The sequence below is a fragment of the Schistocerca nitens genome, chromosome 1, assembly GCF_023898315.1.
Source record: "Schistocerca nitens isolate TAMUIC-IGC-003100 chromosome 1, iqSchNite1.1, whole genome shotgun sequence".
Taxonomy (NCBI): domain Eukaryota; kingdom Metazoa; phylum Arthropoda; class Insecta; order Orthoptera; family Acrididae; genus Schistocerca; species Schistocerca nitens.
Window position 1 is genome coordinate 620,247,320 of NC_064614.1, and position 25,720 is coordinate 620,273,039.

The following is a 25,720-nucleotide window of genomic DNA, read 5'->3' on the forward strand; positions in this document are numbered from 1 at the left end:
ACCAGGCAGAAAGTTCAATGAGTAAGAACAACCCTCCAGTTGAGCTAAAGATAGTCATCTGACCTCAGCTCATAAGAGACTCCTTGGGCAAGTGTTGTGGGACCCTGAAGCATGTGGTAGGACTGGTGGGGGAATGTCTAATTAGGTCTATGAGAGTCTCTAATCATGAGGTGGAATGTATGCTGTGCATGTAGTTATATTCAGTGATGCATGGATGATAATTGCTACTGCATGCAAGCTGACTATGAGTGGGATGGTTGAGCTGTAGCATGTGTTACTATTGAATGATGCCCATTACCCTTAGGACTGTCACCACTACCACCATCTTTCCTGTGGAGAGAGTTGGTTCCTACTGCAGGGACATCAATACTTTTGTTTTGAAGTGTCTCTCCTGTGCACACAGGTACAGTGGTATTTTCTGTGCTATGAATTTTAACTCCAGAATATAAGTTATGAACTGTTTCACATTTCATTGAATTATAGGTGCCATTGATCAGGGAGGCCTTTTTCTTTGTCATTGTGATATGCAGCAGATGAAAAAGGAAAGTTCAATGGGCTACCTGGTTTCTCCATAAGGACATGTCTGCAACATTGCCTAACCATCAGCAAGTGGCATCCCTCAATTATCCAGTGGTTTTAAACCAATTTCAGTTTTGGTTGGCTTTTGACTGTGTCTTTTTCTCTATCTGAAGCTGGTGTGGGTTGCACTGAGAAAGATTTGAAGTTTTCAGCTTCTTGAGACAGAATATTTTCATTTGGAAAGCTCGTTGGTTTTAACCTGAAGACTCAAAGGGAATTTTCCCTCTGTAAATTCAACTGGAATTGCATTTATTTGTGCCCAGCTCTGATGTTTCAGTTTGGGCTGATGCATTGCTTTATGTGAAATTTTTCATAGGAGTTGTTGCAAGGAATGTGCCAAATGCTAAAAGTTACATCACTTTAAGGACTTTATTAGCCTCATTATAATGGGGTTCCTCGTCACTGTCAATTTGTGAATTTTTCTTTCTTCGGCATAAAAACAGAAATCCCTGATCCACATGGGATGGTCACCTGAACGGTTTAGACACTCTGATAGAGATGTAAATGTCTCATCTGCCTCTAATTCACATATACCACATACAGCTTCACCATCTTTTGTGCATGCATCCAGGACAGCAATACTCAATCTTCCAATAACTTGGTTATTAACCATACAGCCAACTTCAAGATCAGCCAGTGCTGAGTTCTATGTGCCCAAGTGCATCTATTTATAACCTGAAATGCTAAAACCATTTGATTCAAAGATACACTGTGGAGAAAAAGGTTCGAGCACTATCAGAGACAATACAGTCTTCATAATCGCATCAGTCACAGATAAATCTTTCGCATCCAAGATAAATATGTAGCAAGTACCTAGTCAACAAAATTCACAGTGCTTGAAAATTAGGAGCTTATTTATTAGAAAGGATGATAAAGTTTGGAAAGACGGGCAGCAAAGATTCAGACCAAAATTTCCTCTGAGACTGTAGATGCGAAATAAGTTGTTTCCATGAAACATCGAGATGGAAACTGTCATCTGGTTTGAGCAAGTTGTCTCATAATTGGATTTCTGCAGCTTCCTCAATTACAGTATCCCGATAGGATGAGACTGTGGCTAGTACCTTGACCTTCCTGTACTCTCTGGAATGGCCAGTGGACATACAACATTCAAGTCACCACAGATTTGTTGGGCTGCAGAAGGTGTGTGTGTGCAGTTGTTGTTCAATGCACCATTATTATTCATTGTGTATGGTTTGTCCCACTCATCTTTTACCACACTGACAAGGAACTTCATAGATAGCAATCTTTTGTTAAAGAAGGTCATCTCTGACAGGTCATAGAAGAGCTGCTATCTTGGCTAGTGGGTCGAAGATCACATCTAACTTACAATTCATGATCTGGGCAATTTTTGAATGAACATTTTCCACATATGGAAGAAAGGCTATAGACTTTAAATGTCTTTTGTTTTCCTCTCCCTTTGGTTGGACTGTTGTTTTTGCTTGCAGAGCTCACTTAATCTGATGTATTCAGAGAGAATGGGTACATAAAACCTCCTACAGGTGTACCAGCTTGCTGTGTATGCTATCAGTATCACACACAAAGCTATACTTTTACAACTTCCTGGCAAATTAAAACTGTGCACCAGACTGTAGTCTGAAACCAGAACATGTTCCTTTTGCAGGCAAATGCTTTACTGACTGAGTTAGTCAGGCACAATGTTCAACATGCCCTCACAGCTTCACTTCTGCCAGTACCTCTCAACTACCTCCACTACAGAGGCTCAAATCTCTTTCTTTTGGCAGCTAACTGAGTCATCTGATCACAGCTCATAGGCTCAAAGGCTCAATCTACTAGTACCTTAGTCAAATTCATTGTGGCTCTCCAACGTACACTATGTGATCAAAAGTATCTGGACACCTGGCTGAAAATGACTTACAAGTTTGTGCACCCTCCATCGGTAATGGTGGAATTCAATAGGATTCAAGTCAGGATTTTGTGCAGTCCATTACAGAGATGTTATTATCATGTAACCACACCGTTACAACAGGCCATGCATTATGATCAGGCGTTTGATCATGTTGAAAGATGCAATCGCCGTACCTGAATTGCTCTTCAACAGTGGGAAGCAAGAAGGTGCTTAAAACATCAATGTAGGCCTGTGCTGTGATAGTGGCATGCAAAACAACAAGGGGTGCAAGCCCCCTCTGTGAAAAACATGACCACACCATAATACCACTGCCTCCAAATTTTAATGTTGGCCCTACACATGCTGGCAGATGACGTTCGCTGGGCATTTGCCATACCAACACCCTGCCATCAGATCGCCACATTGTGTACCATGGTTTGTCACTCCACACAACATTTTCCCTCTGTTCAATCATCCAATGTTTATGCTCCTTACACGAAGTGAGGTGTCACTTGGCATTTATTAGCGTGATATGTGGCTTATGAACACCCAATTGACCATGAAATCAAAGTTTTCTCACCTCCCACCTAACTGTCATAGTACTTGCAATAGATCCTGATGCAGTTTGGAATTCCTGTGTGATGGATAGATGTCTACATATTACACATTATGAACTGTGGGCTGTCTCTGTCAATCAATGTACGTTTTTGTGCTGTATGTGTCCCTTCACGTTTCCACTTCACTATCACATTGGAAACAGTGGACCTAGGGATGTTTAGGAGAGTGGAAATCTCGCATACAGATGTGTGACACTCAATCACCTGACCACGTTTGAAGTCCATGAGTTCTGCGGAGCACCCCATTCCGCTCTCTCATGATGTCTAATGACTACTGAGGAAGCTGATATGGAATACCTGGCAGCAGGTGGCAGCAAAATGCCCCTAATATGAAAATGTAAGTTTTTAGGGGTATCTGGGTACTTTTGATAACATAATGTACCTTGCAGGCCTACTCGTCAGAGCGGCCTACAGTACTTTCTTTGTAAGTCAAAGAGGCCTGGTCCAGAACTAACTTTTAATCTACAAGTCATGTTCAATCAGGCATGTGCTCAGTTGCAGGTTGATCTATTAAAAAAAAAAAAAAACTTTGGAAACCGTGAAATTTTTGTTCACAATTTTTTTCTGAGATGCTTGCCCTGCAACTTAAATTTAATAGCTCTTACACACTCGAGAAAAGTTGATAAGAGGGGCTGGAAGGAAGATCAATTTAAGGTGTGTCTTTGGGAGGTCAATGACAGAACACTACATATAGATGATGGAAGTTTCAGTTATTACTAATGTCTGGCACACAGACTGAACAGCAAATGGACAGATAAAAAAACTACTCAACAAGCAGAAGAATACATATATAAAAGTATTTAAATTTGCAAGCTTTTGGAGCCAGTGGCTGCCTCTACTGGCAGAAAGGTTGAAGAGAAAGGTAGGGGAGTGAAGGAAAAGGACTGGTGAGGTTAGGAAAAACGCGAGTTCAGGAAAGTTGCCCAGAACCCTGGGTCAGAGGAGGCTTTCAGGCAGGCTGAGAAGGACACAGTCTTTCCTTCTCACCGCACCTTGTCCAAAATCTAAAAATTGCTGCTGGCTTCTAAAATACTATATTTATCATTTATAAAAATAATGTACGATGTAGCATTGGTAAGTCCACTCACCGGTAAGCCATGAAGTGCCTTCAACCCAACCATCTGGTGTGTTAACAAGTGCTTCACTGCTGATATAAATGTAATCACCAATGCGGAGCTCAAGTTCATCAGATTCACGTGGCATATGTGGATACAGAACTTTGTGAACCTATTAGAATTATAAGGCTTTACTTCCAAGAACTGGTTACAGAAGACAATTGAATTTTGGGGAGAAACTAATAAGGTTGCTTCTCTTATATTGTTTGCTCAATAAGTAGTAACTTAAATTTCAAAAAGCCACAAATATCTACATAGAGTTCAGAAGCACAGGACACAGAAAAGTAATCTGCCTTTCCTACCTCGGGCTTAATGTTTTTACTTCTGATTTTTTTTTTTTTTTTTTTTTTTCCTGGTGACAAGCAACATGTGATTCATAAAACCTGAGATTCAATTCATTATTCATATTGGAAACCTTTATAATGAAATGTAAACACAAGAAAATTTTTGAAGTTATATCACTTTAGCCTTATGCATCACCACTTTAGATGGAAATCACCTATAGTTTAAATTACTTTTGCCAATATACCTTCAAAGAGAAGATAAATTTGTTATGATAAACTAAAAGGTTACAAGGAGGATAAAATGTAATGAGTATGAACTGCTGACCATAAGAAATGCCTTATACCACAAAAGCTACACACACTGCATTTGCCAGAACCCATCACAATATTAACCCTTGAGCAGGCGTGCCATTTTTTGTAACACAAGCAGGCACCCAGCGTACTTCATGTAAACAAGGTATCACTGTTCAATAAAACATAATAAAGTAAAGTTATATTATCACTCTGCTGCTGCATACAAGTGTTATCCTGCAGTAAAGACACACTTCAAGCATTAAGCAGCACAGCTGCATCAGATCACTGCTGCTTTTTGGATTACTATCTTGTAGATAAATGTTTATTGTGGAATTGTGCTGCTAGCTCAGAATGTGGGACACTTCCTTGCACGAACTGTATATTTTTTATCACCTAGCTCATTGTTTATTTTATATTACTGCTGCTCACTTGGGTGTATGACAACACAACTTATTACTGTATTAGCAGAAGAAATACTGAAGAAATAGGTGTGGGCTCACAATTGTAAAACAACAATGAAATGGTTCAATACAATGTCATTTGTCATTGGGCACATTATACATAGGCGCACCTGCTGGAGGGTTAAGCTTCTATTAATTACATATTATTATTGGCAACTTGTTTGAATGATTAACATTCAATATCAAGTTTTCATTTGGAAACCATAATATTTATTTTCATGTGACACTAGGGAGATGAACCTGAAGGTAATATCATACAGTGTGGCGCAGAAGAAACTGGCCCCGAGTACAGACTGCTCACCTAATACCCATGAACTGTTGCCTGGCATGAGCAGATAGATAGATAGATTGATTGATTGATTTCTATTGTTGTAGAGACCTCAGAGATCATCTGAGGCATTACAAAAGTCAATATTACATAGTATAAATGTTGCACAAATAATTACAAAAACAAGAAAAATATTACACAATATAAATATTACGCAAATAATTATGGTACCTTCACACAAAAACAAAACAGATAAACTTCTGGTACAAATTGATATTGCATAGTAAATTTAGCCAATTACAGACTTACCCATATATAGAAGCATATAAAAACCGATCACAAAGTGTAGTCATACCATATTCTTTGCCTCCCTTAAAAATTCATCAGTTTCATAAATGCTGAGCTCAAGAAGAAATTCTTTACTTTTTTTTTTTTGAATTGTTGAATTGGAAGATCCCTGATATGTTGGGGTATGGCATTAAAAAATTTTATGGACTTGTATAAGAAGCACTTTTGTGTTTTTTTATAGTTACATCGGAAAGAAACTAGGTCCTGCTTGTTTCTTGTGTCATAATTATGTCTCATGTCATACTGTTGATAACTCTGATAGTTTTCCTTAATATGCATTACACACTGTAGTATAAATATTGATGGCAGGGTCATAATCTGTAATTTTTTAAAGCTTGGCCTACAGTGAGCTCTGGGTGCCAAGCTACATATCAGTCTTATTGCCTTCTTTTGTAGTTTGAAGACATTAGCTGCCTTGCTTTGATGTCCCCACAGTATTGTACCATAGGAAATGTGACTGTATATTAAAGCAAAATAAACCACTTTAAGTACTGGCACATTTAGACAAAGATGCAGCTTCCTTAGAGCAAATATTCCTTTGCTAATGCTGCTTCCCACTTTTTCTATATGGCTACCGCAGGATAATTTTGAATCAATTGAGATTCCAAGGAAATTAACAGCATTTGAGCTCTGCTCAAGTTCAGTGTTATTATTCCACGATACATACAGGTCTTGTATTTTTTTTTTTTTTTTCGGTTGACACAAAGGGAATTAGCTTTATACCTATTTTTAACTTTGACAGTGCACTGGTCTGCTTCATATTTCACCTTCTGTGCTGTTTCTGCAGTTATACAGACTGAAAGATCATCTGCAAATAAGTAAGTCCTAGTTGACGGCCCAACTACGTTACATGGTAAGTCATTTATATAAATAATAAATAGAATTGGGCCAAGTACAAAACCTTGTGGGACACCCATGCCCACAGGTAAGTTATCTGATTCTGCACCATTGAAAACCACCTTCTGCACTCTATTACTTAGATAAGATTTTATCAATTCCAGAGCACTTCCTTTAAAGCCATAGAATTGCAGTTTGTTCAATAAGATTTCATGAGACACAGTGTCGAAAGCTTTTGAAAGAAACAAATAAAAAACATAGTTGCAACAGCCTCAAAACAACAGATGACAATTGGCGGGTGACAAAGGGGAATCTAGTAATTGAGGCTGGTTTTTTGTCCACCACTCTGTAGCAAGAGAAGAGGAAGTAGTTGAAGGTGAGTTGGAACATCTATACTACTGAGCAACTATACTGGGGCACGAAGCCTGGACTCAGTTGCAGAGGCAACAAAACTTTGATTTTTCAGTATTTCATACACATAGTGACTGAATTTTAAAAATTATGTTGAAAGTTCAACATAGTAAGACAAATGTAACAGTTACAAACTGTGTATATGTCCTGAGGCAACATCACTCACTGTGCGCAAATATCCAGACTATATTCATTCAGTGTTTGCTAATGAGAGCACGTAGCAACTTCAAACAAACTTTGAACACAATTTCAACATTTTCTAAGCCTTTTCTCACTTATATGCTTAACTTCAAATATTTTAACAAATTAACTCCTGTGAATAGTAATTAGAAGTTTGAAGCTGTTTTATACATGAGAGTTCGATTCTTTAAAAAATCATGAGTTTACTGGTATGATACAGTGGAAAAAAATTGACAAAATACAGAAAAACCTATGTCAAAACAAGGCTGATGTAGCAGATGACATTCCCTCAGAATTACTGAGTTACTTTGGGTAACCAGTGATTACAAAACTATTCCATCTGGTGTGCAAAATATCTGAGAAGGGCGAAATAAACTCCGATTTTAAGAAGAATGTATAATTCCAGTTCCACAGACCGCAGGTGATGACAGGTGTTAGTATCATTGAATCATCAATTTAATAAGTTGGTGTTGCAAAATACTGACACTAATTATTTGCAGCAGAACAGAAAAACTGGTAAAAGCTGACCTTGGGAAAGGTCAGTTTGGGTTCCAGAGAAATTTAGGACACCCAAGACAATACTGACCCTATGTTTTATCATAGAAGATGGATTGAAGAAAGGAAAACCTATGTTTATAGCATTCATAGATTCAGAGAAAGCTTGTGACCATGTTGACTGGAATGCACTCTTTGAAATTCTGATTGAAGCAAGGATAAAATAAAGGAGGCAAAAAGTTATTTACAACTTGTACAGAAACCAGACTCTAGTTATAAGAGTTGAAGGGCATGAAAGGGAAACAGCAGTTGAGAAGGGACCAGACAAGGTTATAGACTAACGCAATGATAACCAATCTGTACACTGAGTAAGCAGAAAACGAAACCAATGAAACATTTGGAAGAAGAATTAAAGTACAGGGAGAAGAAATAAGAGTTGTGATTAGCCAATGACACTGTAATTCTGTCAGAGATGACAAAGGACCAGGAAGAGCAGCTGAACAGAATGGATAGTGCCTCAAAAGGAAGTTATAATATGAACACCACCATATTAAAACAAGGGTAACAAAATGCAGTCAAGTTAAATCAGGTTATGCTGAGGGAACGAGATTAGGAAATGAGACACTAAAAATAATAGATGAGTTTTTTATTTGGGCAGGAAAATACCTGAAGATGGCCGAAGTAAATAGGACATAAAATGCAGACTGTCTACAGGAAGAAAAGATTTTCTGACAAAGAGGAATTCATACACATCTAACTTAAATTTAAGAGGTAGGAGGTCTTTTCTGGAGGTATCTGTATGGAGCCTCACACAGAAATGGAATGTGGATAATAAGCAGTTTGGACAAGAAGGGAATAGAAGTTCTTGAAAAGTATTGCTGTAGAAGGATGCTGAAGATTACATATGAACAGATTGCTTAACTAATGAGGAGGTACTGAATCAAATTGGGAAGAAAAGAAATTTTTGGCAAAACTTTACTAAAAGAAGGGTTTGATTGATAGGATATGTTTTGTGGCATCAAGGAATCATCAATATGATACTGGAGAGAGAGTGGGCGGGAGGGGAAGGAGGGAGGGGGAGGCAGAGAGAGAGAGAGAGAGAGAGAGAGAGAGAGAGAGAGAGAGAGAGAGAGAGAGGGGGGGGGGGGGGGGAAGTCTGTATTAGTTTAAGCATAAATGAAATTACATGAGAATAAGAACAAGAAAAGTAATGACAGTACACAGTGTTACATGGAAATATAAAAAGAAGAGGAAAACATCTGCCTGCTTTTGAATGTCTAGAGAAGAAAACGATATTTATAGATTTTGTTAGTGCTACTTTCATACATAATATTTCAAATGTATTTGTTTATTAAGTATGTGGGTGGGAATGCACTTCCATGAAAGATACTGAATGTAAAAATTTTTAGCAGCGGCCACAAATTTTAACCTACATAGACATGGGAAAATGGCATACTTATTTTTGACCAATTTAGTGTATGTGAGGTAGTTTTTATAGTAATGCAGGGCTGTTGGATATAAGTAGAAGAACAATAACAAAATTTCAAACCCATCTCTCAACAAATGATAACACCAATGCTTTGATGTGTGAGGAATCCTAAACAGCTTAACAAGGGGTGTGGTTGCCTGGAACATAGGAGGGAGGGGGGAGGCCATGAGGTGGTACTCGGGTTGGAGCTGCTGTGAACCTAACTTAGGGAAGAGTTTGATGAACTGCAGATCATTCTGTCTTGCTCACTCATGCAGTGGAGTATTTGGCTGTGTCAGAACACTGCCTAACATGTAAGGAATGAGGAACAAGTGAGATAGCTTCTGATTGGACAGAATATTCAGCAGGAAAATGAAAATAATTTAAAAAGCAAAATGAAACTTTAGTAACTGTAAGGAAAGTAAAACAGGTACAATAAAGAGAATTACATAAAATTTTTATAGTGGGAGAGAGAGAGAGAGAAGGAGAGTTTGAGTAGACATGTTCTGAGTGGCACATAATGTAATATTTGAAAGCTGTGTCAGTAATTATCTGTGAAACTGTGTATAATGGAGGCTGCAATGATGAATGGTTGCTGTCATGGTATATCAAGTACAAAATCCATGGAATTTGCAAGAATTCACCCTCAATACAGAGGTATTCAACCCAACCCAGTAAGCTTATAGTATTCCAAATTTGGTCAACAAAAGAACTATATCACACAAAGACTATTTGTCCAACATATGCCCAAATCGTGGAGAGAATAGAGGAAGTACTCAAATTTCGGTCAGTAATGTAAAAGGTGGTATGGTCATAGCTTAAATCCTGGTGATTTAAAAAAGAATCAGAAAATATAACTTCACAGACTAGTCCCTTCCTTGTTGTTGAATTCTTGTGTTTATTACTGGAAGTTTACCTGTCATCTTCACAACACACCAACATTGGTAATAGAATTTCAGTGTTTGAGTATCACTTAGAGAATAAGACAGATTTCCGAAAAGCTTTTGACACCGTTCCTCACAAGCGACTTCTAAACAAGCTGCGGGCCTATGGGGTATCGTCTCAGTTGTGTGACTGGATTCGTGATTTCCTGTCAGGAAGACGGCAAATCATCCAGTAAAACTGAAGTGATATCAGGTGTTCCCCAGGGAAGCGTCCTGGGACCTCTGCTGTTCCTGATCTATATAAATGACCTGGGTGACAATCCGAGCAGTTCTCTTAGGTTGTTCGCAGATGATGCTGTAATTTACCGTCTAGTAAGGTCATCCGAAGACCAGTATCAGTTGCAAAGCAATTTAGAAAAGATTTCTGTATGGTGTGGCAGGTGGCAGGTGGCAGTTGACGCTAAATAACGAAAAGTGTGAGGTGATCCACATAAGTTCCAAAAGAAATCCGTTGGAATTCGATTACTCGATAAATAGTACAATTCTCAAGGCTGTCAATACAACTAAGTACCTGGGTGTAAAAATTACGAACAACTTCAGCTGGAAAGACCACATAGATAATACTGTGGGGAAGGCGAGATAAAGGTTGTGTTTCATTGGCAGGACACTTAGAAGATGCAACAAGTCCACTAAAGAGACAGCTTACACTACACTCGTTCGTCCTCTGTTAGAATATTGCTGCGCGGTGTGGTATCCTTACCAGGTGGGATTGACGGAGGACATCGAAAGGGTGCAAAAAAGGGCAGCTCGTTTTGTATTATCACGTAATAGGGGAGAGAGTGTGGCAGATATGATACTCGAATTGGGATGGAAGTCATTAAAGCAAAGACGTTTTTCGTCACAGCGAGATCTATTTACGAAATTTCAGTCACCAACTTTCTCTTCCGAATGCGAAAATATTTTGTTGAGCCCAACCTACATAGGTAGGAATGATCATCAAAATAAAATAAGAGAAATCAGAGCTCGAACAGAAAGGTTTAGGTGTTCATTTTTCCCGCGCGCTGTTCGGGAGTGGAATGGTAGAGAGATAGTATGATTGTGGTTCGATGAACCCTCTGGCAAGCACTTAAATGTGAATTGCAGAGTAGTCATGTAGATGTAGATGAATCAAATGTAAATACTTCAGGATTAAAAGTGACCAGTCTCCAAAAAGCAGAAGCATTGAGTCATTGAGAGGCACACATAAAAAAGAAAAAAAAAAAACTTCCTAGCTTTTGGAATGAATTCTTTCTCGATTTAGAGTACAAATACACATGTAAAAATGTATGCATGCACACACACCCACCCACAGATCCCATGCTCACATACAGGCACCCACCCACACCTGTGCATGCGCACAAGTAACAACACCTATGTCCCTAAATTATGGTGCCTGCTGGACACACAATGTCAGGATAGTAGTTTGTCGCATGGACTGGAGTAGGGAGTGGAGTTCAATATATTGGGTAGGAGGGTAGGGGGGTGGGGGGGTGGGGGGGGGAGGAGACTGAAGACAGGATTGAGGGGTAGGGGGCAGGTAGCTAGTGACTCGGAGGGACAAGCTGGTTTGATGACGAGGAATGTGGGCTAGGTATGTGATACATAGGTGTTGGAGTTGGTGAGGGAGCAGCACTCGACAAAGGTGGCTTTGAGATGTGAATTTGGAGAGACTGATGGGGCAGAGGAAGTGGAAATTGTTGGGTAAAGGGTATGGGGACAGTGGGTTAACGGAGACTGAGGCCAGAATGGTTATGGAAGCAAAATATGTGTTGTAAGGATAACTCCCATCTGGGTAGTTCAGAAAAAGCTGGTGGTGGAAGGGAAATATCCAGATGGCTCGGGAAGTGAAGCATCCATTGAAATAAAGCAAGTTGTGCTTGGCTGTATGTTGTGTCACCGCAACTTTGTTGTTAGCTGCATTCAAGTGGTGACCATTCATTCTGATGGACAGCTGGTTGGTTCTCTTAGCAACACAAAAAACTGTGCAGTAATTGTAGCAGAGTTGGTATATGGCATGTCTGCTTTCACAGGTTGGCCTGCCTCTGATGGGGTAGGATAAGCCTGCAACAGGATTGGAGTATGAAGTACTTTGAGGGTGGACTGGGCCGGTCTTGCACTAGGGACTTTCACTGGTGTATGATCCTTGAGGTACAGGGGTTGAGACTGAGAGTGGCCAAAGAATGGACAAGGATGCTGTGTAGGTTGGGTGGTTGATGGATCACCATTTTAAGAGCCTTGGGTAGGATGCCCTTCATTTCAGGGTACACTGATAGATAATCAGTGCCCTTGCAAAGGATATGGTTCAATTGTTACAGTCCAATATGATACTGGATGACAGGGAGAGGGATGGGTGCTCCTTTGTGGCTGATTCTTAGGTGTCGTGAGGGGTTTTGGGGGTGTGTGAGCGTATGTTATGGGAAGTCTGTTTGTAGACTATGTGCCTGTCTGTGAAGGTTCTCACAAGACCTGCAGCATAATGTGCAAAGGAATGTTCAGTATGCAGATATGCCACCCACAGGTGGTCAGATTGTATGGGAGGAATTTTTTGACGCGGCAGGGATGACAGCTGTCAAAATGCAGGTACGGTTGGTGGTTGGTGGGTTTAATATAGATGGAGGTGTGGGTAAGGTCCTTGGAGAGGTGGAAGTCAATGTCCAGGAGGGTGGGATGTTGGGTTAAAGAAGACAAGATGAATCACATAAGAGAGAAGGTGTTGCAGTTGATGATAATAATGTAAACATAACATCTTGATGCGGAGGTTGAGGTTGAGTGATCCAGTGAAGCTGAGAGCTGTGTCAGCTGTAGTACAAACTATTGGCAGATTCCATCATACTGGAGATGTCAAAGTTGAGGAGGAGGATTAAGTACATCCAACCTGCAGGACCTTTGGCTACTCCTCAAGTAAGAAGGAACAGGGAATCCACACCAGGGTTCCATGGATCAACTGCCCCAAGAGTTAACCACAGTCAGGGTTCCAAGAATCAACTGCCACCAGGGCTCTGCCAGCTTGTAGCAGTTTCATGTTCAAAGGGCTCCTCCAGTGCACTGCTCTCTTTCTGCTGGCCTCCTTGGCTCAACAGAACCTTACATTCCTCATTCCTTCAGTAAGTCCTATTCTTCCTTTTCCATGTTTCTTCACTGATGCTTTACACCATAAGTCCAGTTGTGATGACCTGTCTTTACTCAGCTTCCTTTCCAGTCATGCCTGAGCTGTCCATGATGTATTGATGGCGACACCTCTCAACCTCGGGTACCAGTTCCAAGGTTTGGGTTGCACACACCAATGGTTCCCTGGACACAATCTGGCATTCCTCATCACCCGAATGAGGCACAATTCCAGTGTGAACACCTGTCACCAAGTATTTGAGAATTGGGTGGGCACAGTCATCTCTCTCTGCTCATAGTGGGGGAAGGGGGGTTCAGGCTACACAGCATCAATTCAATGGCTTCACTATCTATATGCTTCCCCTAGAGGAGAGGGGGTGCACAGTCTAGCAAGATAGCTATGCATCTTTGTTCCAAGAAAGGAGGGATGTGGTATTCACACCTACACTGCAACCAGACTACAACCACATGAGTACCTGCATTCTGAAGTTACTAGCACTGGCATTTGCGATCCAGCTGCAACTACAACAGTTCTGGGTAGCAAGACAGCATAACAACAATAATAAAGCAGCTTGTTATCACTGGGAACTCAGGATGTGGTCATTAAGATGCTACTCTTGCTAACATATGGCACCCCAATGATGACACGAGGACAGCATGGGACTATTTACCTTCGTAAGAGACATGCTGAAAATAGTCTGTGTTTTGTTTATCCAACACTTAGGCCAGCAGATGGCCTCCCAGAAGCCAGTTTGCCATTAGAAGTGATGCTGGGCATTTGCGCTGTGACCACCTTGTCGTTCTTCCTTCAAAGTAATTCCCAACAAGAACCCAGTGCCAATCATTGTCAATTCTGGATAGATCTTTTTTCTCCCTAGACAATGATTTGCGGACCTAGGCTTCAACCTATAACTCAATGTGTTTGGGCATCATTATGAAACTGCAACAGAGTTACTCAGTAATGTTATCTCTACCAGTAACTCACCTCAGAGCTGTACAGTAACCAGTAACATTTCATCTTCTGATAGTTGTAACCAGAATAAACAAGCCATTATTCTTATGTGCACCTTCACCACTCAAACATGCAGATACATTACACCCTATTTGCACCAATGGATCCACAAACAAAAGGGAAGCCTCACTGGCTCAGTCATCACCCAGGATAAAAAGAATCATGGCAGCTGCTGTGGAACCTGGACACCCATCAACATGTGCACTGCAGCAAAAAAAGGAAAAAAAATCACAAGTGACACAAATACACTAATGAGAAAGTGCGGCACTGAAAGTTCAGTCTTCAGTAAGGCTCATTTGAAAGCGTTGTGTTAACAATTATGACAAGAAAAATGTCATGTGCTAATGAATCACTATGTGCATCAGGAGGGCAAGAGAAAATGCATGTCCAGGAGATGCAGAGATCAGCTTTCTATTGGATGTATGTATTACACTTCACAAAATGGACATCACTGACATTCAAGAAATGTTCCAAACAAACCATTATCTTGCATCATGAACACCGAATGAAAAACAGCATGCCACAGTGATCACAAAGGTTTGCACCAATGAGATTGACGGAGAACTCCTTGGGAGTTACAAACTGTGTTGGACATTCAGCTAGTTATCCACTCTTAAAGAATGCATATAGAATCATATTTGCGTAACAGGGTGATGAGCAGTGATGGACAGTAGTGGCATACAACAAAATGTAAAACAGTCCGACATGGACCTTATCATAAAACTGGCAATTGTTTAAGACGTAGCTGCAGATAGTGTGATAACATGGTGTATGTTGTTGTTGTGGTCTTCAGTCCAGAGACTGGTTTGATGCAGCTCTCCATGCTACTCTATCCTGTGCAAGCTTCTTCATCTCCCAGTACCTACTGCGACCTACATCCTTCTGAATCTGCTGAGTGTATTCATCTCTTGGTCTCCCTCTACGATTTTTACCCTCCACACTGCCCTCCAATACTAAATTGGTGATCCCTTGATGCCTCAGAACATGTCCTACCAACTGATCCCTTCTTCTAGTCAAGGTGTGCCACAAATTTCTCTTCTCCCTAATTCTATTCAATACCTCCTCATTAGTTGTGTGATCTACCCATCTAATTTTCAGCATTCTTCTGTAGCACCACATTTCGAAAGCTTCTATTCTGTTCTTGTCTAAACTATTTATCATCCACGTTTCACTTCAATGGCTACACTCCATACGAATACTTTCAGAAACGACTTCCTGACACTTAAATCTATACTCAATGTTAACAAATTTCTCTTCTTCAGAAACTCTTTCCTTGCCATTGCCAGTCCACATTTTATATCCTCTCTACTTCGACCATCATCAGTTATTTTGCTCCCCAAATAGCAAAAATCATTTACTAATTTAAGCGTCTCATTTCCTAATCAGTGTCGTCGTAACTGCTGTCTGCTTCACGTCTGCTGTGCAGTGAGCTACATTGATTTAAGTATTAACTGTATTTTTCTTACTTGTCACTTCTTCTTCCGTGTGTTTTTTCTTTTAGGAAGCTTTAATTTTTGATTACTAGGAATAGCATTCCATAGATTTCGTGTTTGTTTTGAATACAGTCAGAGAGTCCCTTTAGTCAGCTGTAGTGCCAGTAGTGTTAGCGTTTGTTTTGAATACGGTCCAGAGGCAGGTAGTGCTTATTTTCATTGTTTTCAACAAGAAGTGTCTAGTAACCACAGATTAGTCAGCTATCAGCCGACTTTAGTGAATTAGCAGTCTAGTTAAAAGTTGATTAACACTCTACAGTAAATTGATTTCTTAGGATGGATAGGATGTGTGACTGCTGTGTACGGACGCAGGAGCAGCTGGCCACTGTTCGCGAACAGCTGAACATGTTGATGGCCATGATCAGCCGTCTTCAGGCTGCTGCCTCGGAGTGTAGCGGCAGTGGGGAGTCTGGTGCGTTGCATGGTACACCCCAGGTGTTACATGCTTCGCCCATGGTCCCTGCTGTTGGGACATCTTTGCAGGTACCGGGCGCGGTTGGGCCACCTTCTGCCCAGTGGCAGTGGCGGGTTCAGTGGCGTTCGCGGCACACGAGGCGGAGGGTCAATGTGGAGGCTGGCCATGTGGCATCGCCCAGTCTGCCTGTGAGTGGACATGTGGCTGCTCCTTCAGCAAGGTCTGAGCAGGCACACAGGGGGGAGGGGTTTATTAGTGATTGGGAGCTCCAACATTAGGCAGGTGATGGAGCCCCTTAGGGAGATAGCGGAAAGGTCGGGGTAGAACACCAGTGTTCACACTGTCTGCTTGCCGGGTGGTCTCATCCGAGATGTGGAGGAGGCCCCGCTGGCGGGGATAGAGAGCACTGGGTGCACCCGACTGCAAATTGTTCCTCATGTCGGCACCAATGATTCCTGCCATCTGGGTTCAGACGTCATCCTCAGTTCATGCAGGCGGAGTTGGTGAAGGCGGAAAGCCTCACTCGCGGAGTGGAATCTGAGCTAACTATTTGTAGTATCGTCCCCAGAACCGATCGTGGTCCTCTGGTTTGGAGCCGAGTGGAAGGCTTAAACCAGAGGCTCAGACGATTCTGCGGAGATCTGGGGTGCAAATTTCTTGACCTCCGCTATCGAGTGCAGAAATGTAGGGTCCCCCTGAATAGGTCAGGCACGCACTACATGCAGGAAGCGGCTACAAGGGTAGCGGAGTACGTGTGGAGTGCACATGTGGGTTTTTTAGGTTATAGAATTCCCTCTCTAGGCCCGACAAGACCCCTCCTGAGACGCGACAAAGTAGTAGGCAAAACGCAATGGGGAATAACAATATTAATGTGCTAATAGTAAACTGCAGGAGCGTCTATAGAAAGGTCCCAGATCTGCTCTCGTTAATAAACGGTCACAACGCCCACATAGTACTAGGGACAGAAAGTTGGCTGAAACCAGATGTAAACAGTAATGAAATATTCAACTCAGATTGGCGGAGATCTGAAATGCGAAATAATTTACGTGAAGGTCACCGTTAAAGCAGGCTCAAACATGGTAATTGGATGTCTCTATAGGGCCCCTGGCTCAGCAGCTGTTGTGGCAGAGCACCTGAAGGAAAATTTGGAAAATATTTCGAGTAGATTTCCCGACCATGTTATAGTTCTGGGTGGAGATTTTAATTTGCCGGTAATAGACTTGGAGACTGAAACATTTATAACAGGTGGCAGGGACAAAGAATCCAGTGAAATTTTTTTAAGTGCATTATCTGAAAACTACCTTGAGCAGTCAAACAGAGAACCGACTCGTGGCGATAACATACTAGACCTTCTGGTGACAAACAGACCTGAACTATTTGAAACAGTTAACGCAGAACAGGGAATTAGCAATCATAAAGCGGTTACTGCATGGATGATTTCAGCTCAACACAAAAGTTTTGTCTCAAGTACAGATAGTGTTGAGGATCAATGGACAAAGTTCAAAACCATCGTACAGTATGCATTAGATGAGTATGTGCCAAGCAAGATCGTAAGAGATGGAAAAGAGCCACTGTGGTACAACAACCGAGTTAGAAAACTGCTGCAGAAGCAAAGGGAATTTCACAGCAAACATAAACATAGCCAAAGCCTTGCAGACATACAAAAATTATGTGAAGCGAAATGTAGTGTGAGGAGGGCTATGCGAGAGGTGTTCAATGAATTTGAAAGTAAAGTTATATGTACTGACTTGGCAGAAAATCCAAAGAAATTTTGGTCTTATGTCAAAGCAGTAGGTGGATCAAAACAAAATGTCCAGACACTCTGTGACCAAAATGGTACTGAAACAGAGGATGACAGATTAAAGGCCGAAATACTAAATGTCTTTTTCCAAAGCTGTTTCACAGAGGAAGACTGCACTGTAGTTCCTTCTCTAGATTGTCGCACACATGACAAAATGGTAGATATTGAAATAGATGACAGAGGGATAGAGAAACAATTAAAATCGCTCTAAAGGGGAAAGGCCACTGGATCTGATGGGATACCAGTTTGATAATACATAGAGTATGTGAAGGAACTTGCCCCCATTCTTGCAGCGGTGTACCACAGGTCTCTAGAAGAGCGTACATCTACATCTACATCTACATTTATACTCTGCAAGCCACCCAACAGTGTGTGGCGGAGGACACTTTACGTGCCACTGTCATTACCTCCCTTTTCTGTTCCAGTCGCGTATGGTTCGCGGGAAGAACGACTGTCGGAAAGCCTCCGTGCACGCTCGAATCTCTCTAATTTTACATTCGTGAACTCATCGGGAGGTATAAGTAGGGGGAAGCAATATATTCGATACCTCATCCAGAAACGCACCCTCTCGAAACCTGGCGAGCAAGCTACACCGCGATGCAGAGCGCCTCTCTTGCAGAGTGACAAAGGATTGGAAAAGGACAGGACACAGGTCATCCACGTTTTCAAGAAGGGATGTCGAACAGATCTGCAGAACTATAGACCTATATCTCTAACATCAATCAGTTGTATAATTTTGGAACACGTATAATGTTCGAGTATAATGACTTTTCTGGAGACTAGAAATTTACTCTGTAGGAATCAGCATGGGTTTCGAAAAAGACAATTGTGTGAAACCCAGCTCGCACTATTCGTCCACGAGACTCAGAGGGCCATAGACATGGGTTCCCAGATAGATGCCGTGTTTCTTGACTTCCGCAAGGCATTAGACACAGTTCCGCACAGTCGTTTAATGAACAAAGTAAGAGGTTATGGACTATCAGACCAATTGTGTGATGTCATTCTCAATGGAGAGAAGTCTTCCGAAGAAAGAGTGATTTCAGGTGTGCCGCAGGGGAGTGTTGTTGGACCATTGCTATTCACAATATACATAAATGACCCTGTGGATAACATCGGAAGTTCACTGAGGCTTTTTGCGAATGATGCTGTAGTATATAGAGAGGTTGCAACAATGGAAAATTGTACTGCAATGCAGGAGGATCTGCTACGAATTGACGCATGGTGCAGGGAATGGCAATTGAATCTCAATGTAGACAAGTGTAATGTGTCGCGAATACATGGACAGAAAGATCCTTTGTCATTTACTACAATATAGCAGGTCAGCAACTGGAAGCAGTTAATTCCATAAATTATCTGGGAGTAGGCACTGGGAGTGATTTAAAATAAAATGATCATATAAAGTTGATCGTCGGTAAACAGATGCCAGACTGAGATTCATGGGAAGAATCCTAAGGAAATGCAATCCAAAAACAAAGGAAGTAGGTTACAGTACACTTGTTAGCCCACTGCTTGAATATTGCTCAGCAGTGTGGGATCTGTACCAGACAGGGTTGATAGAAGAGATAGAGAAGATCCAACAGAGAGCAGCACACTTCATTACAGGATCATTTAGTAATCGCGGAAGAGTTATGGAGATGATAGATAAACTCCAGTGGAAGACTTTGCAGGAGAGACGCTCAGTAGCTCGGTATGGGCTTTTGTTGAAGTTTCGAGAACATACCTTCACCGAGGAGTCAAGCTGTATATTGCTCCCTCCTACATATATCTCACGAAGAGACCATGAGGATAAAATCAGAGACATTAGAGCCCACACAGAAGCATACAGACAATCCTTCTTTCCACGGACAATACGAGACTGGAATAGAAGGGAGAACTGATAGAGGTACTCAAAGTACCCTCCGCCACACACCGTCAGGTGGCTTGCAGAGTATGGATATGGATATAGATGTAGATGTAGCTGTAATTCCGGCAGCATTACCCAATTTAATTCAACTACATTCCATTATCCTCGATTTGCTTTTGTTGATGTTCATCTTATATCCTCCTTTCAAGAAACTGTCCATTCCATTCAGCTGCTCTTCCAGGTCCTTTGCTGTCTCTGACAGAATTACAGTGTCATCAGCAAACCTCAAAGTTTTTATTTCTTCTCCATGAATTTTAATTCCTACTCCAAATTTTTCTTTTGTTTCCTTTACTGCTTGCTCAATATACAGATTGAGTAACATCGGGGAGAGGCTACAACCCTGTCTAACTCCCTTCCCAACCACTGCTTCCCTTTCAAGCCCCTCGACTCTTATAACTGCCATCTGGTTTCTGTTCAAATTGTAAATAGCCTTTCGCACTCTGTATTTTACCCCTGCCATCTTCAGAATTTGAAAGAGAGTATTCCAGTCAACATTGTCAAAAGCTTTCTCTAAGTCTACAAATGCTAGAAACGTAGGTTTGCTCTTCCTTAATCCAGCTTCTAAGATAAGTCGTAAGGTCAGTATTGCCTCACGTGTTCCAATATTTCTACAGAATCCAAACTGATCTTCCCCGAGGTCCACTTCTACCAGTTTTTCCATTCGTCTGTAAAGAATTCGCATTAGTATTTTGCAGCTGTGACTTATTAAACTGATAGTTCGGTAATTTTCACATCTGTCAACGCCTGCTTTCTCTGGGATTGGAATTATTATATTCTTCTTTAAGTCTGAGGGTATTTTGCCTGTCTCATACATCTTGCTCACAAGATAGTAGAGTTTTGTCAGGGCTGGCTCTTCCAAGGCTATCAGTAGTTCTAATGGAATATTGTTTCGGCTTAGGTCTTTCAGTACTATGTCAAACTCTTCATGCAGTATCATATCTCCCATTTCATCTTCATCTACATCCTCTTCCATTTCCATAATATTTCCATAATACTGTTCCCTTGTACAGACCCTCTATATACTCCTTCCACCTTTCTGCTTTCTGTTCTTTGCTTAGAACTGGGTTTCCACCTGAGCTCTTGATATTTGATATTCATACAAGTGGTTCTCTTTTCTCAAAAGTCTCTTTAATTTTCCTGTAGGCAGTATCTATCTTACTACTAGTGAGATATGCCTCTACATCATTACATTTGTCCTCAGCCATCCCTGCTTAGCCATTTTGCACTTCCTGTCGATCTCATTTTTGAGACATTTGTATTCCTTTTTGCCTGCTTCATTTACTGCACTGTTATATTTTCTCCTTTCATCAATTAAATTCAATATATCTTCTGTTACCCAAGGATTTCTACTAGCCCTCGTCTTTTTACCTACTTGATCCTCTGCTGCATTCACTATTTCATCTCTCGAAGCTACCCATTCTTTTTCTACTGTATTTCTCTCCCTCATCCCTGTCAATCATTCCCTTATGCTCTCCCTAAAACTCACTACAACCTCTGGTTCTGTCAGTTTATCCAGGTCCCATCTCCTTAAATTCCCACCCTTTTCAGCTTCTTCAGTTTTAGTCTACATTTCATAACCAATAGATTGTGGTCAGAGTCCACATCTGCCCCTGGAAAGGTCTTACAATTTAAAACCTGGTTCCTAAATCTCTGTCTTACCATTAAATAATTATCTGAAACCTTCAAGTATCTCCAGGCCTCTTTCATATATACAACCTTCTTTTATGGTTCTTGAACCAAGTGTTAGCTATGATTAAGTTATACTCTGTGCAAAATTCTACCAGGCGGGTTCCTCTTTCATTTCTTACCCCCATTCCATATTCAACTACTACATTTCCTTCTCTTCCTTTTCCTACTATCGAATTCCTGTCACCCATGACTATTAAATTTTCATATCCCTTCACTATCTGAAGAATTTCTTTTACATCATAATACATTTCATCAATCTCTTCGTCATCTGCAGAGCTAGTTGGCATATAAACTTGTACTACTGTGGTAGCCGTGGGCTTTGTGTCTATCTTGGCCACAATAGTGTCCACTATGCTGTTTGTAGCAGCTTACCCGCACTCCTATTATTTTTATTCATTATGATACCTACTCATGCATTACCCCTATTTGATTTTGTATTTATAACCCTGTATTCACCTGACCAGAAGTCTTGTTACTCCTGCCACCGAACTTAACTAATTCCCACTATATCTAACTTTAACCTATCCATTTTGCTTTTTAAATTTTCTAATCTACCTGCCCGATTGAGGGATCTGACATTCCACACTCCAATTCATAGAATGCCAGTTTTCTTTCTCCTGATAATGATGTCCTCTTGAGTAGTCCCCACCTGGAGATCAGAATGAGGGACTATTTTACCTCCGGAATATTTTAACCAAAAGGACGCCATCATCATTTTACCATACAGTAAAGCTACATGCCCTCGGGCAAAATTACGGCTGTAGCTCCCCCTTGCTTTCAGCCTTTTGCAGTACCAGCACAGAAAGGCTGTTTTGGTTAGTGTTACAAGGCCAGATCAGACAATCATCCAGACTGTTGCCAATGCAACTACTGAAAAGGCTGCTGACCCTCTTCAGGAACCACACGTTTGTCTGGCCTCTCAAAACAGATACCCCTCCACTGTGGTTGCACCTACGGTATAGCTATCTGTATCGCTGAGCCACGCAAACCTCCCCACCAGTGCCAAGGTCCATGGTTCATGAGGGGGGGGGGGGGGGGAGACATGTTGCATAGGCACACGAAAAACTTCCAGAGGCTAAATTTGCCCAGTAGTTCCAGGTGATATGAACTGCAATGTACCCACTTTTTGGGAGGGATGGTTTACTCTAAAGGAGTATGATTTTTATACACAGAACCGGAACCGAGCAAAAGCAAGTTATTTTGATCAGCTCCTGGCCAAAAGCAGTGCTCATACAATAGCGGTAGTTCTCTTACATCCATTTTCCCACTACTGCTTGTTGTGATGTAGATATTCTCTAGTGCCATTACAAACAAAATGTTGCACAAGAGAAAGAATTGTAGGGGGCAAAGCACACCCAACTTCTCACAGCATAACAAATAACTTTCCAGCCAATTAACCATGCAGATTAACAGTCAGCATATTTGTGTACGAATGTGTTAAGGCATTGATTTTGATACAAGTCTCTTGGTCTTTCCCAGGTTCCTTTCATATGTATTTTCTCTTCAGATCCTGATTGGTCAGAGTTGAAAACAAATTCGTGGTGAACAATGGGATAAGTTTGTTTATTTCATATACAAATTTTTGGGCCAATTTTGCAGTTTGCTTTGAATCATCAAATTGATGCTTTGTTTGAAATTTTGTCTTATGTCTTCCAATTCTGCAACACTGTTTGAAGTTATGCAATCATTCGCTGCTTCCTTGAAATCACTATGTCACCTGCAATTTGATGTGCATAGCATAGTAGGTCACTAGCATGCACATCCTGCAAATTATTTCAACCATCCTACAAACACACCAACATCAGTTTTTGTAAAAAGTGCACTTTGTCCTCCTTTGAATATCCATAGTTTTTCTTACACATTACATGGTTGTATTGATGTGATCTTATTTGAGATCTGTTCGTAATTGTCTTTTTATTATGCTGCAGATGATCTTCAATGTACGTAATTATGGACAGTGATTGTTCTTTACTACATTTCACTAGAGATGGGATTTGTGGCTTCCTGTCCGACAAGGATGATTAACTACATGGCTCGACACCTCCTTCGATATCACTTTCATTTGTTAGGCACATATCGTCATCATTGTACTCGTAACGTAAATTGTCCGCACAGTCGAGTGTATACGACACAACCGATTCCACTGAGCCATCTTGCAGAAACGCTAATATTTCAACTGTCAATTCTTTCTCACTCTGTGCAATTCCTTGTTTTCCTTTCTGACAAAATGTCAACTTTGGCAACTGTTGTTGTAGGTGTAATGAAATGTTTGCTTTGTTTATCATTGCAGTTGCTCTGCTTTGCATAAACACCTTAGCATTGTATCACTGTTATGAGTTACTTATCAAGTAATCAGTTCAGCTACACTACCTAACCTCATGCTAAGCTCACCGTGCGATACCTCCAGTCCTACTCCTTGTTGCCATTAGCAGCCAATATTTTGGTTGCATGGTAGACAATATACGGCGTGTCAAATGCCATAAACATCATTGGCATTTTGTGACGTTGCACCAAAGGGGTTCCTTGTAAGTCAGAGAATCACAAAGCTGTGAAATGCTACTATTTGCTGGAAACACAAAAATGTGGATACCAAAAGCACATTTACCGCTTCTGGAAGCAAGAATACACACACTTGAAGATAAGAGAAATACAACTAACTGATAAGAGACTGTTTATCAAAAGGAATGAAACGCAAAGAAATTCATAGAACCTGTGAAACAGAAGTAAAACAATCTCCTTTGGCACCAGCAACACTGCAGTCATGGAACAATTTGAACCTGATGAATAATGTGGTATGAACAAGAAGTCATTGATAAAATGCTCAGCAACTTGACCCAAAGACAAAAAGCAATTAAAGACAAAATTCTGGTACATGTATCATCTAAAGTAGGAAACAGGGGCCCCTGACTTTGAAAACTGTCCACAGAGAAAAATGGCTTCACTGATGAAGGACATTAAAGTGGCCCTTGCAACTTTCCAAATATAACAACTGAAGAAATGAAACAGCTCACCTGTAGTATAGCATTAACAGTAAAAGAAGAACTGGGGTTAATGCAGTCGGAACCTGCTGGAGAACTGACTGGGAAACCAAAGTAGAAAGTTCAGATGGAATCAAAAATCGAAAACTAGAGATATGATGCAAGTAAGTTGAAGAACATGAACGAGAATAAACTGAATAACTGGAAGGCCAAAGAGTACCTGTTAAAAAAAATATTGGCTGAATATGAGAAAAATTGAAGTATCTTTGGAAATTGTGAAGCAAAAAATAACTACAACAACCAGGATAATCAAAAGGTCCAAGGCCATTATATCAAGTACCAGCAAAATTAAACTTTTCAATCCAACCAGAGGAAGTTCTACCACAGTCGGAACCAGCAAGCTGACACAAAAGTTGAAAAGTCAGAGAAACAACAAACCAGCTCTGGATAGAGCCCTAGGAAAACAAAAAATTGCTGGATGGATAAAGAGCTTTTGAAACAAATTTTCTACGAACAGAATGCAACAGCTGGATATAACAACTGAAACAGTTGAGAAAAGAGTGAAGAAAGTCATGAACTGGACATCCCCCAGCAACAATATACTGTATAGTTTCTGGCACAAAATGTCTGACCAGTCTGCATGTGAAAATGACTGAGCTGTTTAATGCATTGTGCAGATAGGAAACATCAATGAATGGCTAACAACTGGAAAAACATATTTAATACAGAAGGACCAGCTAAAGGTGCCACACCCAAAAATGTTTTCCCACCATGTTCAAGTTTTCAACAGGCACTACAGCCCACAGAATTCATAACTTTCTGGAAGAATACAACGTCTACCAGTTGAAAAAAATGGGAACAAGCAAATAAGCAGGCACACAAAAGATGAACTCGCGATAAACAAAATTATTTTGTGAACCTGCAAGAGCTGGAAAATAAATTTGTATATGAGCTGGAAAATAAATTTGTATATGAGCTGGATTGACTGCAAAAAAACCTTCAACTCACTGTCACACAACTGAATAATGAATTTCCTGGAAGCCATCAGGGTCAACAACAACATTACGAAATTTGCAGTAAATGGATGAAACACTCGAAAACGTAACTGTTGGTTGGAAAAGAAAGTTGCAGACCCTTCAACATCAAGAGGGGCATTTTCCAGGAGGACTTGTGTCCTCTGCTATTCATTATTAACTTG

General features: G+C 40.8%; 1 protein-coding gene across 4 annotated transcripts in view; it reads right to left on the minus strand.

Annotated features, from left to right (window-relative positions):
• Positions 1-25,720, minus strand: part of LOC126257353 (protein UBASH3A homolog) — a 229,655-nt gene that overhangs the window by 124,818 nt on the left and 79,117 nt on the right. For all 4 annotated transcript variants that reach the window (XM_049955559.1, XM_049955558.1, XM_049955557.1 and 1 more), the window contains one exon: positions 4,131-4,269. In XM_049955559.1, the coding sequence (XP_049811516.1) occupies positions 4,131-4,269 (139 nt within the window). The remainder of the gene's footprint in view (positions 1-4,130; positions 4,270-25,720) is intronic.